Below are 17975 nucleotides of genomic sequence, written 5' to 3'. Positions count from 1 at the left end.
TTGCTCTAAGAAGATGTTGCTGCTTATGTTTCTGCAGAGAAAACAAAAGCCAGCACCAGGGAGCTCCTAGTCCTACTTCTTTACCCACAAACTTAATTGCATCTTTAATTGTGTTTTTGTGGCCTCTCAACCCACTCACTGCACACACGCAAATGCACAAGCATCTCAGAGGAAGACCCTAGCCCATCATCCAGCACGCGCTGATCCACATGTACCTCAGTCCCAGCCCCTTCTGTCACCTCACAGAGCTTCTCCCTCGAGACTTTCCTCTCCTTTTCTCTATCTTCTCCTCCATGGATTCCTCCCCTTTGTGACCACATCCCAATCTAACTGAAGAAAACGCCCTCTGTGATGCACAGCCTCCTCCAGCCAGTGCCCTCTGCTACCCCTTCTGCTCTGCTCACAGCAACCGCCGAGAGATGGGTCTGCACTTGCTGTCACCCCCTCCCCACAGGCCTCTCGTTCCTCATTCCGTGACCCTCCGGCTTCTGGTGCCATCGTACCCCCCGGTCACTGGAGGTCTCTCGCCCCTAGCTCCACAGGCGTGCTTCTGCCCTGCTCCGATGTGGCCTCTCTGGCTCTGGGCTCATTCGAACACGCTCCCTTTCAGTTCCCCCTGGCTCTGTGGCACTACACTCTCCTGGGCCACCTCCTCTTTGTCCCCTCTGTCCCTGGCTCGGGGCAGGTTCCCTGCTCTGCTCTGCTCTCCTTCGAGCCCTGGTGTCCACGAGGTCGCGTCTTGCTTGTCTTCTCTCCCTGCACCTTCCCCTGGTGTGATTTCACCCCCATCCACAGCTGCCACTGCAGTCTCTTTGCTGGAGACTCTCTGTCCTCTGCCCCAGTCCTGACCTCTCTCCCGAGCTCCAGGCCGTCTCCACTGATTGGCATTTCCTCACAGATGCAGCTGGAATCTAATGATGTCGTCGTCTTTCTGCCTCCAAATGTGCTCCCCTTTCGGTGTCACCTCCTTGTCTTTGTGATGGGCACCATCACCCATGCAGCCCCCAAAACCAGAGACTTGGGAGTCAACCTTGACCTCACCACTCCCTCCCACTTGCCTCCTCCTGTTCCCTCAGTCACTACTCGCTGTTATTCCTGCATCTTAAACAGCTCCCTATCCATCCCTTACTCTCCATACACAGCCTAATAGTAATTAGGGCTTCCATAAACCTCTCCTGGACTCAAGATCTCCTTGTTCATCTCTGCGTCTGGTCTTGACCCCTTCCAAACTCCCCTATATGAAGACACTGAGCATCTTTCTAGAATTCTCATCTGATCCTTGCTCATAATTTTTTTCCAGCTTCCCATTATCCTCAGAAAAGGACATCTTTAGCGTGACTTGCATGATGTGACTTCTGCTTAACTGTCCAGCCTCACCTCTTCCCACTCCCCTCACCACATAACACACACACACACACACACACACACACACACACACACACGTTATAAGCAGCCAGCAGTGGTCAATATATGACCAAGAGCACCTTGAACTGCAAACCATTGTTTAGTGCTATAAGGCGTGGGAACAATGTCTCTCTGATGTTGTTCACCAGGCAAGCTTTAGAAATACGTCAAGAAAAAATATAAGGAAAATATACACACCCAAGGAAGTCTGCGTTGTGTGTGTGTGTGTGTGTGTGTGTGGTCTTTTTATAGGCACAACCTTGTGCTCAGAATGAAGCCTACATGTCTGGATTATTCTTTAATTACATATTCTTCTGCCAAGTGTCCCTGTAGTTCTGATCATCTAAACTCCTTGTAAGAAAATAAACAGAGATTAGATTTGCCTCTTCAAACTTTGAGTTTCACAGACAATAAACTGAAGCAAGCAGCAAAAAAATAAGAGAGGAGAAGCCTGATCGGGGAGGAAGGATTTTACAGCCAAGTCCACAGGCCGGATTCTTGGTATCTTCCCTGGCTGATGGAGACAGCAGCTGCTACTTCCTGTCACTCGCAATAACAATGATGGCATGGATCTAAAATGAGGTTCCTGCTAACCAGAATTTGCTATATTTCAGCTAGGTGTCCCAGTTAAGATTTTAGAGGCATCGAGATTCTAAGCATCAGAGGCTTGGCTGCAGAAACTCACAGCTTATTGCTTTCATAATCATGGCTCTTATTTGCCACCAAGAATAGCCATTTTAGATGTGACATTTGTGTTCATTACGAAATGAAGTCACTGGTCCATTTAATTAACACTTGCTGTAAATATTCAGTGATTCCCAAGTGCCCAGGGCTGGATGAGGAAGGGAAAGGGAGAGCAGGGGGGATGGAGGAGGAGACCTGGCTGATGTCATCTGGCTGGGCCCTTGCCATCTGACTAGGCAGTGTTCAGTCTGTTGCAATCAGAGGCTTTCACTTGTCAAAGAAGGGGACGGGACTCCCCGAGGCTTTAGAGGCTGTTTAATATTTAATAAGCTCAAACACATAAACACAGAGCACCTATTTATTTCTCCTTCAGACTATCTGATAAAACATTCTCGGGTCGGGATCATCTGAGCTAGTTTGGGTGGGCCGTTGCTTGTGGAGTCAGGAAACCTCTTAGCGAGGTCTGCGCTCCATCTAGAGTGTTCCTTTCGACTCAGATAGATGCCCTAAGATTCAGTCCTGCTAAATGTGCCCCCAAAACCAGTTTAAAATGTTGGTCTGATTATGATTCAGCTGTGATGAGGCCAGCAGATGAGGAGAGGACAGACATTGAAAAGATTATCACTCAGTTCCTGGGAGGAGGGGCCACACCATGCCACGCAGGGCCACATGGGAGGCACTGGGGTTAGTCAGGAGGCAGAGGAGCCAGGAAACAATTGGGCAAGAGCATTTTTTGTGGTTTCTTTGGGGAGGAACGGGCAAGGCTGGGAGAGCAGGCTTGGGATTGGCTAGTTTAAATAATTTCAGCAGGCTCCGCAGCATGGGGGCTGCCCCTAGTTGTCTGGTACGTGTCCCTAGGGTGGTGAGGGTGGGGAAACAGTGGCCCTGGGTGTGAGAGCCGAGAGGTGGTGGGAGGGGATCCTGGATCCATGGTGACATGTGGAAGTCTTGGGGTCTGGAAATTGGCTAACCCTGGCACCAGCAGTCCCTCCAGGCCCAGCAAGGCCGCAGACATCCAAGCATCATAAAGCCATGGTCAATACACAGCCAGACTCGGAACTGTCCATGCAGACCCTCTGAATCCGAGACACAGCCTTCATTTATTTCCCTGGTTACCCAGAGACCTGGAATGTTCTTTGTGAACCCTGGAAGCACTCCCTGCTCCACGCTGGTAGTTAAGGAAATGCAACATTGCCACCTACTGCTGAGGCTCTCCTGAAAATCAGAAAAAGAACCCACTTTTTTTTTTTTTTTTTTTTTTTTGAGACAGATCTGCCTGCCTCGGCCTCCCAAAGGCATGCCCGGCCAAAAACTATGCCCAGCCAAAAACTGGATTTAAAAAAAGAAGAAGAAAAGAAGAGGCTGGCCTGTAATCCGAGTACTTTGGGAGGTCAAGGTAGGACAATTACTTGAGCTCAGGAGTTCAAGACCAGCCTGGGCAACATAGTGAGACCCCATCTCAACAGAAAATAAAAAATTAGTCGGCATGGTGGCTTATATCTGTAGTCCCAGCTATTAGGGAGGCTTAGGCAGACGGGTCATTTGAGCCCAGGAGGTCGAGGCTGCAGTGAACTGTGGTTGCACACTGCACTCCAGCCTGAGTGACAGAGCAAGACCCCATCTCAAAAAAAAAAAAAAAAGAAGAAGAAAATTTTGACTTTGAATCCAAACCATCAGCCCTCCTCATCTTCCCAGAAGGCTCTTGTCCCTGGTGCCCCTGGTGTGCACCGTGCCTCTCTGGGTGTGCGGGGTGGAGAGGTCTGAGCTCTGTTTCTCTGCAGGCATTTTTGACTCAGCAGTTCCCTGGCAGGGAGGGAAAGCTCAGGATGAGCTCCATACCCTCCCCTGACAGAACAATGATATGACAGGCCCGGAACTCACAGGGTTTTCCAGGCTGTCGTCTTGGTGATAAAAGTTAACAGGAAACTGCTTTCCACTTCTGTCGAGAGGAGGTGATTTTTTCTTCTTCATCTCAGAATATGCGTGTTATTTCCTGTACCTTCTCTGCCGCTTTTATGGCCAGACAACATAGAGCTTGGTGGAAATGAAGGCAGTCTCAGAGATGTAGAATTTGCCACCTCAATTCAGTTTTCCATCATTTGAGAGTGGAAACGAAAAGGGAAGCGTTATATTTTCTTAATATACTATTCAGGAGAAAATTGGGGTGGAGGAGGCAGGATGTCTTTACTCTTTACTTTTTAAGAACTAAAGCAAATGAGATTCTTTTAAGAAACATATGGCATTACTTTGAACATTAAGTTATTTCAGACCTTATAGGAATTTAGACTGAAAAATCATTATTAGAGCACGAAGGCCGCTGTCAACTTCAGGAGGCTTCTGTTAATATTCTAGTATTAGGATTGCTTTCTCTCTTCCTTCCCTCCCCTTTCTGTCCCTTTCCTCCCTTTTCCTTCTTTTCCTTCCGTTAGTTTCTTTTATTATTCTGACTACCCTTTGCCAAAGGCCCTTTGCAAAGGATGTAGATTTATTTATTTTTGAGACGGAGTTTCACTCTTGTTGCCCAGGCTGGAGTGCAATGGCATGATCTCAGCTGACTGCAACCTCCGCCTCCCAGGTTCAAGCGATTCTCCTGCCTCCGCCTCCCAAGTAGCTGGGATTACGGGTGTCCGCCACCACGCCTGGGTAATTTTTCGTATTTTTAGTAGAGACAGGCTTTCACCATGTTGGCCAGGCTGGTCTTGAACTCCTGACCTCAGTTGATCCACATGTCTTGGCCTCCCAAAGTGTTGGGATTACAGGCATGAGCTACCATATAGATTTATTTTTTGAAAATCAAATCATTAAAAAGTCAGGAAACAACAGGTCCTGGAGAGGATGTGGAGAAATAGGAACACTTTTACACTGTTGGTGGGACTGTAAACTAGTTCAACCATTGTGGAAGTCAGTGTGGCGATTCCTCAAGGATCTAGAACTAGAAATACCATTTGACCCAGCCATCCCATTACTGGGTATATACCCAAAGGATTATAAATCATGCTGCTATAAAGACACACACAGACGTATGTTTATTGCAGCACTATTCACAATAGCAAAGACTTGGAACCAACCCAAATGTCCATCAATGATAGACTGGTTTAAGAAAATGTGGCACATATACACCATGGAATACTATGCAGCCATAAGAAAGGATGAGTTCATGTCCTTTGTAGGGACATGGATGAAGCTGGAAACCATCATTCTGAGCAAACTGTCACAAGGACAGAAAACCAAACACCGCATGTTCTCACTCATAGGTGGGAATTGAACAATGAGAACACTTGGACACAGGAAGGGGAACATCACACACCAGGGCCTGTCGTGGGGTAGGGAGTGGGGGGAGGGATAGCATTAGGAGATATACCTAATGTAAATGACGAGTTAACAGGTGCAGCACACCAACATGGCACATGTATACATATGTAACAAACATGTGTACATATGTTGTGCATGTGTACCCTAGAACTTAAAGTATAATAAAAAATAATAATAAAAAGAAAGTATAAAAATAAAAAAATTTTTAAAAGAAAATCAAGTCTTATCAAATTTATTTTGCTTTGACATGTAAAATTTGCTACTGCAATTCTGCTCTCCATTCTTAAAGCACTAAAAGTTGTTTAACTTTACTGTGCCTCTGAGACCATGGTGGGCCCTATATGAAGACCTTGGTGATATAAGACACCTGCTTCAGAAGCAGGGGGCAGATGCTTGGCAGCGGCAGGGGTTATGGGCAGAGATCAGTCAGTCCATTGATTTTCAGACTTTACAAGTATGAGGACCACTGTATAATTCCTCCAAATTTTGTAGAAGCTGAGATGATAAGAATTGTACTAATGATATCTGTGGATTGAGAAAATCTAATGTCTGAAGCTACTCCGAATTCACTCACCAATTTAAAAAAAAAACTTGAATTGTATTCATCACAGCAGCCTCTGCACACATTTGAAAAATGATAGAAAGCTTTATTTATTTGTTTAGTGTGTAGACAAGAGGTTGCAAGCTGGTGGGCCATGGGCTTGATGTAGCCTACAGACATGGGTTTTTATCTTCATGTTTATCCAACAGTAGCATTATCCTTCAGGTATGGTAAAGGATACATTTTTTGTTGTTGTTGTTGTTGAGATTGAGTCTCACTCTCTTGTCCAGGCTGGAGGGCAGTGGCACCATCTCAGCTCACTGCAACCTCCACCTCCCAGGTTCAAGCAATTCTCCTGGCTCAGCCTCCCAAGTAGCTGGGATTACAGGCACCCATCCCCACCCCTGGCTAATTTTTGTATTTTTAGTAGAGATAGGGGTTTCACCATGTTGGCCAGGATGGTTTCGAACTCCTGACCTCAGGTGATTCCCCCCACCTCAGCCTCCCAAAGTGCTGGGATTACAGGTGTGAGCCACCGTGCCTGGCCAATTATGGATAAATCCTTTTATCTTTTACCATACCTGAAGGGTAATGCTACCATTGAGCTTTCCTTTCTAAAAAGACACACGAGGTCCTGTATCTCCAATGTAGGAACTCTCCTCCTCTTCCATTTCCCACTGGAATCTAAAAGTATCATTTGAAGCTGGAAATTCCGAGTTGTTCCCCTCAGGTGATTGTATTGATTAGAAGAAGTCATTTTTAAATTAATTACTATAAATGAATAGAACTTCTTGAAGCTAAGGGCATCATTATGTTTGCCTTAAACGATGTTGGTCTCTTGTTTTTGCTGCTGTTGTTGTCATTTACATTGGAGTCAGTTTCCAATATTTAAAAACCAGTGGACTTCTTAGCTAGAGAACCACTTCTTCTTTTACGGTCTGAAGAACAGAAGCCCGGCAGGATGATGTGACTGCCCTGAGTCACACAGAGCTGGGGACTCCATCACTGCTCTCTGACTCCCTCCAGAGGATTCTGCCCATCAGATTATAACACTGTTCTAGAAAACTGTAGTACTTGTTTCTTCTCATTTCACCTTCCTCACCTTCTGCCTCTTCTTGGTGAACCCAGTTTCCAAGAGCCCCAGGTATCCAGCACCCTCCTAGTCCACCCTAGGGGTTTCCACACCTGCTCAGAACCTTCTTCCCTCCAAGATGCTGCATGTCAACATTTCTCTCCTCTTCCTTTCAACTCCTAGTCCTTCAGTGCGACTGGACATTAGACAGTACAAGAGCATTATCTCATTAAAGAATTTAATAAACTCCAAAGTCAATAATATAAAGGTACATTTAGTGTAAACTTAAATAATGTCAGCATGTTTCATCTTGAAAATATCTACAAGCTTCATCTAGATTAAATCTGATTCTCATTTGGCTTAATATGCGTTAATATCACAGTGTTAAGAACACTTAGCATAGCTCTCTGAATGTGCAGAAATCAAATCACACTTCATCACCTTCAGGAGTAGTAGTAACCATTTCAAATAAAGCTGTGATTAAGAAGAAGAAATTATCTTTTAAAAATCCAGCTTGGCTGGGCACGGTGGCTCACATCTATTACCCCAGCATTTCAGGAGGCTGAGGTGGGCAGATAATTTGAGCCCAGACTGAGCAACAAAGGAAGACTCCATATCTACAAAAAAAAAAAAAAATTAGTCAGGTGTGGTGGTATGCAACTGTAGTCTCAGCTGCTCAGGAAGCTGAGGTGGGAAGATTGCTTGAGCCTGGGAGGTCAAGGCTGCAGTAAGCCATGCACCACTGCACTCCAGCCTGGACAACAGAGCGAGACCCTGTCTATCTAAAAAAAAAGAAGAAAAGAAAATCCAACTCAATGACAATTTAGGACAAACAAGCAATGTGATGAAGACAAATAACATTATGTAAAATTAGAAAGCAGATAGGACAAAGAAAGCACAGGCCCAGTTTTAGAATTTGTTCTTACAAGTTGGTGGCAGACCCAGTTCTTTGGCTATGGTGAGGCCCATTAGGTGTGACAGTCCTAACCCACTATCAAAACTCCAAAAACACTGTTTGTCCTCCATAGGGAATCATAGAAAAACCATGGATGGTGCCTTTTTCCTTTGTTTATTTAGGATGGGGAGTGCCAGCTTTCATCTCAAATCATGTCGCTCAAGAGAGCACTTTATTTTCTGCACCTGCTGTTTCTGCGGTTCATGCATCATTTTTCTCTTTCAGGTTCTATATAGAAAGCATTTCATACCTGAAGGATAATGCTACCATTGAGCTTTTCTTTCTGAACGCGAAGTCCTGCATCTACAAGGTAGGAACTCCCTCTCCCTCAGTTTCCCTCTGAAACCTGAAAGTATCATTTGAAGCTGGAAATTCCAAAGTGTTACCCCTTAGGCCATTTTATTGATTAGGAGAAGTCATTTATAAATTAATTACTATAAATAAATGGAATGTTATGAAGCTAACAGCACCATTTAATAATGTGATTCCTGACCAGGCGCAGTGGCTCACGCCTGTAATCCCAACACTTTGGGAGGCCGAGGTGGGTGGATCACATAGTCAAGAGATTGAGACTATCCTGGCCAACATGGTGAAACCCTGTCTCTACTAAAAATATAAAAATTAGCTAGGCATGGTGGCACATGCCTGTAGTCCCAGCTACGTGGGAGGGTGAGGCAGGAGAATTGCTTGAACCTGGGAGGTGGAGGTTGCAGTGAGCTAAGATCACGCCACTGCACTCCAGCCTGGTGACAGGCGGAGACTCCATCTCAAAAAAAAAAAAAGGAATAATAATAATAATAATGTGATTCCTTTGATCCATGGCTGTGTTTCTGGCTCTGTATTTTAAAGGTCTCCTGATTTTAAAGATTTCTTTGTCAACTGAGACAAAGGTGAAAAACCTAGACAAGTATGACAAACGCATTAGTCAACTTAGACAGGTCTTGCAGATAGGAATGAGCTTCTTATAACCAAATATGTGTATATTTGACCATTTTTAGATGGTCTAGCAGCATCTTTCAAAGGGATGCTATTGTCGCTTTAAGTGAGACAGTTTCTTTCTTTTTTAAAAAATTGTAAAATGCACATAAATTTACTATCTTACCCATTTTTGAAAATATTTTTATATTTCCATAGGTTTTGGGGGAACAGGTGGTATTTACGTACATGAGTAAGTTCTTTAGTGGTGATTTGTGAGAATTTGGCGCACCCATCACTCGAGCAGCATACACGGAACTCAGTTTGTAGTCTCAGCCATTTTTAAGTGTGCAGTTCAGTGCCATTAAGTACATTCACAATGTTGTAGAACCATCCCCACCGTCGTTCACCCAAGAGCTCTTTTCATCTGCAAAACTGAAACTGTATACTCATTGAACAGCTCCCCTTCCCCGCTTTCCTCAGTCCCTGGCAACCACTACTTTTTGTCTCTATGAATTTAATCACTCTAGTACTTCACATAAATGGAATCATATAGTATTTGTCCTTTTGTGTCCGGCTTACTTTACCTAGCATAATGGCCTCAAGGTTCATCCATGTTGGCTGTGTGTGGTGGCTCATGCCTGTAATTCCAGCACTTTGGGAGGCCAAGGCAGGCAGATCACCTGAGGTCAGGAGTTTAAGACCAGCCTAGCCAACATGGTGGAACCCCATCTCTATTAAAAATACAAAAATTAGCCAGATGTGGTGGTTCGTGCCTGTGATTCTAGGTATTTGGGAGGCTGAGGCAGGAGAATCTCATGAACCCGGGAAGTGGAGGTTACAGTGAGCTGAGATCATACCACCGCACTCCAGCCTGGGCAACAGAGCAAAACTCTGTCTCAAAAAAAAAAACAGGTTCATCCATGTTGTAGCATGTGTCAGAATTTCGTTCCTTTTTTTTTTTTTTTTTTTTTTTTAATTTTTAAGACAGGGTCTGTCTGTCGCCCAGGCTGGAGTTCAGTGGTGCAATCTTGGCTCGCTGCAACCTCCACCTTCCGGGTTCAGGTGATCCTCCTACTTCACCCTCCTAAATAGCTGGGACTACAGGTGTGTGCCACCCCACCCAGCTAATTTTTGTATTTGTTTATAGAGACAGGGTTTCACCATGTTGGCCAGGCTGGTCTGAAACTTCTGGGCTTAGGTGATCTGCCTGCCTTGGCCTTCCAAAGTGCTGGGATTGCAGAAGTGGGCCACCACGCTTGGCTGCCTTCCTTTTTAAGGCTAAATAATATTTTATTGTATGTGTAGATCACCTTTTGTTGATCCATTCATCCATCAAAAGACACGGGTTATTTCCAAAACCTTTTGCCTATCACGAATAATGCTTTTATGAACATGGATGTCTAAATATCTCCTCGAGACCCTATTCCCAGTTGTTTGGGGTATATACCTATAAGTGGTATTGCCAGATCATAGGGTACTTCTATTTTTCATTTTTTGAGGAGCCATCCCTACTGTTTTCCATAGCAGCTGCACCATTTTACATTTCTACCAACAGTGCCCAAGGGTTCCAGTTTCTCCACATCCTCTCCAACATTTGTTATTTTCTATTTTGTTTTATTAAACTGATGACCATCCCAATGGGTGTGAGGTGTATCTCACTGTGGTTTTGATTTGCGTTTCCCTGATGACTAGTGATGAGCATATGTCCGCATGCTATTGGCCATTTGTGTATCTTCTTTAGAAAAAAAGTCTGTTCAAGAGAGGATTCCTAATTGAGAGCAACAGCCCCTTGTCCTGTATCCAATTGCTCCATAAGCTTGTAGTGTCTCCTTTTGTGGGATAACCCAAAATGCCTACACCCGTTTCCAGCACACACCTCCTCCCAGGGAAAATGGACTTGCAGAATATCACTGAGGTTAGGAACTGCGACTAAAAGGACATTTTTTTTTTTTTGAGACACAGTCTCACTCTGTTGCCCAGGCTGGAGTACAGTGGCACAATCTCAGCTCACTGCAGCCTCTGCCTCCCAGGTTCAAGTGATTCTCCCGCCTCAGCCTCCTGAGTAACTGAGATTACAGGTGTGCACCACCATGCTTGGCTAGTTTTTGTATTTTTAATAGAGATGGGGTTTTGCCATGTTGCCCAGGCTGGTCTCGAACTCCTGACCTCAAGTTGATCCATCCACCTTGGCCTCCCAAAGTGCTAGGATTACAGGTGTGAGCCACCTTGCCTGGCCCTAAAAGAACATTTTAAAAAAGAAACAGCCACTCCACTGGCTACCCCCGGCATGCACATAATGAATGCAATGAATGCCTCATGAATGCAACCTCCGTCACACCACCTTAGGGCTGCTCATTAACAGTAATAGACAAGAACGGTTCATTCCTACAAAGTTCACATGATGTGTAGGCTTGTTGCTGAGTGCTTTATGTGAATTGTTTAACTGAGTCTTCACAAAGCCTTTTGAGATAGACGCTGCTTTTTTTTTTTTTTTGAGAGTGAATTTTGCATAAGTTTATTGATGGTAATGAATTTGGAGGCCAAAATGCATTCTACCTTGAAATAAATCAAATGATACTAAACCTAGGATTTCCCCTTACTCTAAAAATTTAATTAACAAGAAGCGGAAGAGTTTGAGGTATACACCAGCTGACTAATGTAGGGCCACAGAAAGCAAATTAACAGATGTTTTTCTGAATTCACAGCTTAAGTTCTACCTCTTACCTGGGTAAAATGTCAGGGACTCGTCTGAAGTCCTGAAGTGTGAGGATTAGTTAGAATAAAAATTCTACTAAGGAATTTAAGGGTAGTGCATTCAGTCAGGGCAAATTCCAGATGGACAAACCAGAGAACTTTCAAGTGAAGATTTGATGGGTTTAGCCATTCCTGTGATCTCAGTAAGGAATTTTCTCTTGGTTATCAGGCTGCTGATGGAAGATTAAATAAGTCTTTTTTTTTTTTCTTGGAGATGGAGTCTCACTCTGTCACCCGGGCTAGAGTGTAATGGCATAATCTCGGCTCACTGCAACCTCTGGGTTCAAGCAATTCTCCTGCCTCAGCCTCCTGAGTAGGTGGGATTACAGGCACCAGCCACCACACCTGGCTAATTTTTGTATTTTTAGTAGAGATGGGGGTTTCACCATGTTGGTCAAGCTGGTCTCGAACTCCTGACCTCGTGATCCGCCCACCTCGGCCTTCCAAAGGGCTCAGATTACAGGCATGAGCCACCACACCCAGCCAATTCTTTTTTTAAATAAATAAATAAATAAATGTAAAGGCCAGAGTGTCCTGAATTTTCTAAAAAGTTTATTATTATTATTATACTTTAAGTTCTGGGATACATATGCAGAACGTGGAGGTTTGTTACATAGGTTTACATGTGCCATGATGGTTTGCTGCACCCATCAACCCGAGAGGTAGATGCTGCTTTTTGTCCCTGTTTTCCCAGTGATGAAGATGAGATCATATGCCTAATGAATGGCCAGGCTACGGTGCACCCTGGAGGGAGGCTCTCCTCGTACGCTTGTCTGTGAGGTGTTCAATGGATGGATTCAAAGGAGTCTAGGGAGATACTGCTGCCTGGATTTTAAAATGTAATTAAACTCAGGCCCTAGCGATTGCAAAAACCCATTAAACCTTAACACACACACATACACACACACACACACACGTTGGAATGGTATTATCAGCCATCACTTTCCTTCTGGAAGTACCTCAGTACATTCACTGCACAGAATAGTTCCACCAAGTACAAATGTTCAGAATAACGGAGGGCCTGGTAAAGATCAAATTCAGTTCTGTGAAAAGAGCTCATTTTGGGACAGTCGCTGAGCCAGGACTTAAACTGGGCTCAAACCCAGCGCACTAAGAGGACAGCATTTTGGGGTTTTGCCGAATGGAGGGAAAAGATACCAAATGCAGTTCCAGGTACTTTCAGATTCTTTCCTCTAAGACCTCATTTTCTCATTATAAATTGGAAATAATAATACTAAATTTACATACAGATTGTAAGAGTTTCTGGTGTTTTTTTTAAATGAATGTGAAAGCACTTTGAAACCAAGTTCAGAAACGAAAGGTGAGCAGTCTCCACCAGGTGGCAGCCTTGGGCAGCGAAGTAAATGAATGGCAAGGCTGAACCCGCGAAATCACTCTGGAGCAGGGCAAGTAAAAAATTGTCACCGGCCCACGCCTGTAATCCCAGCACTTTGGGAGGTCGAGGCGGGTGGATCACGAGGTCAGGAGTTCGAGACCAGCCTGGCCAACATGGTGAAACGCCATCTCTACTAAAAATATAAAAGTTAGCCGGGTGTGGTAGCAGGCGCCTGTAATCCCGGCTACTCAGGAGGCTCAGTCAGGAGAATTGCTTGAGCGAACCCAGGAGGCTGAGGTTGCAGTGAGCCGAGATCGCGCCATTGCACTCCAGCCTGGGTGCCAGAGCGAGACTCCGTCTCAAAAAAAAAAAAAAAAAAAAAATTAATTGTCCCAAAGCCTACTTGGGCGGATGCTTGGGGAGAGGGAGAGGAGTTTCGTTCAGTACTGTCTTGTCCCAAATGCTGAGCTGGCACTGAAGGCCTCTGAACATCATGCATGCCTAGGACTTTGTGATTCAGGGAAAATTAAAAAGAATAAATGTCAGAACTAAATACTACAGATGCCCTGAGTGGAGGTGATGACACCTTTGCAGCCAGCCACACTTAGGATCAAGGTCCCGACAGCATCAGCCCACATGCTGAATGTCACCCCAGAACCCAGCCCTCTCTTCTCAAAATCTTTCCTTGGGCTTGTGCACATAAATGACCACAAATGACCAAGGGACAGCTGCTTTCAAGTTGCTATGGGAGACCAAGTCGCATCCCAAGGCCCCCTGTCTCCCTCCCGTGATTAAGAATAATATTTTCATTTGTACAAATTGCCATTTAAATTTATTTTTAAATTTTGTATATATACTATGATATTTGAGCCTCAGCATCTCTGCATGAGATGGAACGAGAATCGCTAGCTTTCCAGAGGAGGAAGTAGGTACAGAGAGGCTAAGTGACTCAGAGACAAAGAACTGGGGGATGGCTGGATAGCCTGTGTAACCTGTGTCCATGTAAAGATCATGAAAGGCACTGCTGAGTGATTGAGAGTTCAGCTTTTGCTGTCGGACAGACCCGGGTTTTTTCCCAGCCCTGCCCCTTGGTAAAAGAGATAAATGTGGGCACCTCCTGTAACGTCTCCAAGCTTCCCTTTCCTCTCTAATTGAGCAAGGATGTTATAAGGCTCTAACCACAACCTTCTTGGGAAGATTCAGTGAGATAAAGCATGCAAAGTTCTTAGTCCCATGCCAGGCATGTGATTAGCTAGTTGGATTTAGACCCGAGTTTTTTTCTCTTGGCTGTGATTCTCTTTGTGCCACTCACACAGCCCCCTGGTGCTTTGGGGACCTTGAAGAGCCCAGAGGGTAGTGTTAGACCCAGATAACCCATCCTGATGCTGATACCCGGACACCTGGGTTTACCCAGAGTGGGTTTATTATCTGCTCCCTCCCTGTCTCTTGGGGAACGGTTCCTACTGTATATTAAAATCTAAGTTGTCAAGGTAAAATAAGCCATTTATTTCTGCTTTTTCAAAGTTCAATTTCATTTACTTTTTAAAGTATTAATATTTGTTTGTATCAAAGTAATATATGACATCATTTAAAAGTCAAATGGTTCCACAAGGCTGATTATGACAAACAGCTTCCTCCCCGCAACTCCTGCCACTTGCAACAGTTTTAGCTGTTTCTTCTAGTATTTGCCTCCGTATAGCTAAATAATTGACACAGGGCATTATTCTTTGATTGATTCATTTTTAGATTGTTGAATTCCTGTTAAGATGGATGAAGATGGCCAGGCACAGTGGCTTACGCCTGTAATACCAGCACTTTGGGAGGCTGAGGTGGGAGGATCACTTGATCTTAGGAGCCTGAGACCAGCCTGGGCAACATAGTGAGATCCCATCTCTACAAAAAACACAAAAATTAGTCGGGTGTGGTGGCACATGCCTGCAGTCCCAGCTTCTCTGGAGGCTGAGGTGGGAGGACTGCCTGAGCCCCAAAGGTGGAGGTTGCAGTGAGTCCAAGAGCCCAGATCACACTACTGCACTCCAGCCTGGTGGACAGAGCGAGACTTTGTCTCAAAAAAAAAAAAAAAAAAGGGGGGGATGTAGATTTAGATTATAACCACCCACATTTTATTTCCTTTTCCATTTTCTCAATATGGTGATAGCACAATTCTGGCTTAAAGCCATAGTCATCAGCATGACATTATCGTGACTAATCCAAATAGTATCCTGTGGTTGCAGCTCGTTTTTTAGACAAACCGTTGTTTTACCCAAAGGGAATACTTGCCTTGCTTTCACTTATTTAGTTTCTACATACCCTTCACTTTTCTCCCAAAAGTTCCTACAGATTCCCAGATGTCTACCAATATTAATTTCCAGCTACGTCAGGTAGTTCTCGTTCCTCTTTGGTTAGATTTTGGTTGCTGTGGCAGCTGCTACTGCTGTTGTTTTTCCAGGACCTCCCTCTTAGACTCCTCCATCCTCCTGCTCCAGCCTGGACTCGGTCTCATGCGGAGTCTCAACCCGGGATGCCTCATCCCCATCAGGGTCTTTCCTTTTCCCTCGCTCTGTATTGGGTCCTCTCTTTCCCGGATCCGGAGTCTTCCTGTTTTTTGTTTTACACCATTGTTTCGCTGGAGAACATCCTGCAATCAATCCAGAGAAAGAGCATATGGGAAGTGAAATGTTTGGATCCTGGCATATCTGAAAAAGTCTTTATTCTAGCTTTGTATCTAATGAATAGTTTGACTGGATATAGAAATATACAAAAAAAAAAATTTCTCTCAGAATACCAAAGGCGTTGCTCCGGAAAAGCCCACCATCCTATCCATTGTATGTGACACCCCCTCGGGCCCCCAAACAATGGGATCCTTTGGGAACTCCTTTTTGCTCCTTCTGATCTAAAATTTCAGGATGGATGCCCTGATGTGGGTCTTTGTAAATCCATTGTACCCTGTGTTCAATGGGCACTTTTAGTCTGGAGATGTGACATGCATTCTTTTTCAGTTGTGAGGTTCTTTTTGGATTGTTTCTTTGACATCTTCTCCCCTCTTGCCTGTGTCCTCTCTTTCCAGAATTCCTATTTATCAAATGCTGGGCAAGGCCTCCCACTCTGATACCTTGTCTCTCCGGCTGTCTATCTCTGTCTTTTTATTCTACTTTATGGGAGGCTTTGTCAGTATTTACTTTAATCTCTTCTCTGGACTTTTTAACCTTTGCCATTATGGTTTGGTTTTGTTTTTTTTTTTAATTTCTAAGAGTTTCTTTATATTATCTGATTTTTTAATATTATGCTATTATTGTTTCAGGGACATAATATCCTCTCTTATCACTCTGATAATATTAGTTATCATTATTATTCTGAGTTTCCTTCCAGCTCTTTTTTTCCTGTTTGTTTGTGTTGGTCTCTCTTTCCTGTACAAGGTTTCCTCAGTTGTCTGCTGGTCCTGGTCTGCTGCTTCACACTTAGAAACTAAGCAGATGCTCCATTTCAGGGTGGGATGGTCCCCCAGTGGGTGTCCCTGTGACATGATCCTGTCGCAAGTTGGTTCTTTTACTGGGGAACCCCGAATATCAGTGTCTTGGAATCTGGACGTCTTTCCTCTCTGGCTCTCCATTCTCTGCAGAGAAAACCCTTCCCTTCCTGCCTGGGACATGTCGTCCCACATCCAGGGATTGGGAGAGAACAGTCTCCACACTGGTTATAGAATTCCATGTAATTCCTGCACTTCTGGTCCACTTCATCCCTGCTTCCTGTTCTTCTTCAGAGAACGAACCTCTCATCTCTTTAATAGCAGAAAGGCGAGGAAAGGTGTTTGGCTTTGTTTTGCTATTTTTCCCAAATTGTGAACACTGCCTTCCTACCTTCCTCTCTCTTTCCCAGCAGGCAGGAGGCATGGCCACAGCGGACGCCCCTCTCACTTTCTCTTCCCTTCCACCCCCCTACTTTATACAATAGAGCAGGAAAATGTAGTCATAATCTATCCAAGTTGCAGAAAATTAAAATATGGATATGAGACAGCGGGGCTGTCATTGTGTGCATCAGGTGGAGCAGGAGGAAGTGTGGAATAGGATTCCCACGTGGTCCAACAGTGTTTCTGATGTGCTTGAACTCACTAAGGAGACAGGTGGGTGATAGAGAGGACATTGGCCAGGCGTGGATACATCTCATTTAGAAATGTGAGTCCCGTCCCATGGGAAACTCCCACAGGAAGCCTGCCTGGAATGTTGTGCGTTCCTTGGAAAGAGACCGATGAGACAGCACAGCTCTCCCGCCAAGCCTTTTCCATCTGCTCCTCTCCCTCTTCTGGTGCGGCTTCCAACAGCCAGGTAAAGGTGCCCATCCATCAGCCCCTGCAGGAGGCAGCGGACTTGTCCCATGAGACGGGAGCGAGTCAGGGAATGAGGACCCTCAGCTCTTCCCGCACCTTCTGGCTGCAGGATTGAATCCTGTCTATTCTGGGTTCTGCGCTGACAGAAGAGGATTATCCACCATCAAAAATTAGTCATCACAGTGATGTCTGAAAGCTTTGCAAACATAGGTCATAAAATGACAGAGTCTGTTTAGTTTTTTATCGGAAAGATTTCCACAAATTTTACATCTTATATAAGAGAAATCAAGAAATCACCAGCTCCCAATCTTCTTCACACGCAAACCTTCAGAGAGAAAAGAAAGTTGGTGCCCACGTTGAAAGACCTTTCCATTCAGTTCCTCGGGGAAGTACTTTGATAGTTCCTTGACTGAGGTTAGGTGGCGTGGGTGGCTGTCAGAATGACTGGATGCACCATCAGTATCACCCAAAGGCCACCAAGGTGGCTAACTAGGAGAAAGGGCTGTATTGGCAGTACCACTTTGCAAGCTGAGAAGAGAAAGTCTCCAGCGTGGACTGAAGGTGCTGTTTTTGAAGAGGGGAAGGGCAGGTCGGGTTTTATGACTCACGGTGTTCATATTACATAATAGAGTCATACACATTCAGCAGGTTTGGGGAAAAGTTTTGCATAGTTAC

At 44.7% G+C, this 17975-nt stretch overlaps 1 protein-coding gene across 18 annotated transcripts in view; it reads left to right on the top strand.

Annotated features, from left to right (window-relative positions):
* FRMD4A (FERM domain containing 4A) overlaps window positions 1-17975 on the top strand; it is a 696296-nt gene that overhangs the window by 540457 nt on the left and 137864 nt on the right. For all 18 annotated transcript variants that reach the window (XM_024254325.3, XM_063727246.1, XM_063727245.1 and 15 more), the window contains one exon: window positions 8194-8278. In XM_024254325.3, the coding sequence (XP_024110093.2) occupies window positions 8194-8278 (85 nt within the window). The remainder of the gene's footprint in view (window positions 1-8193; window positions 8279-17975) is intronic.

The sequence above is a fragment of the Pongo abelii genome, chromosome 8 (assembly GCF_028885655.2).
Source record: "Pongo abelii isolate AG06213 chromosome 8, NHGRI_mPonAbe1-v2.0_pri, whole genome shotgun sequence".
In the NCBI taxonomy this organism is placed as follows: domain Eukaryota; kingdom Metazoa; phylum Chordata; class Mammalia; order Primates; family Hominidae; genus Pongo; species Pongo abelii.
The sequence above is the reverse complement of the archived record's forward strand: the minus strand, read 5'-3'. Positions and strand labels throughout refer to the sequence as shown.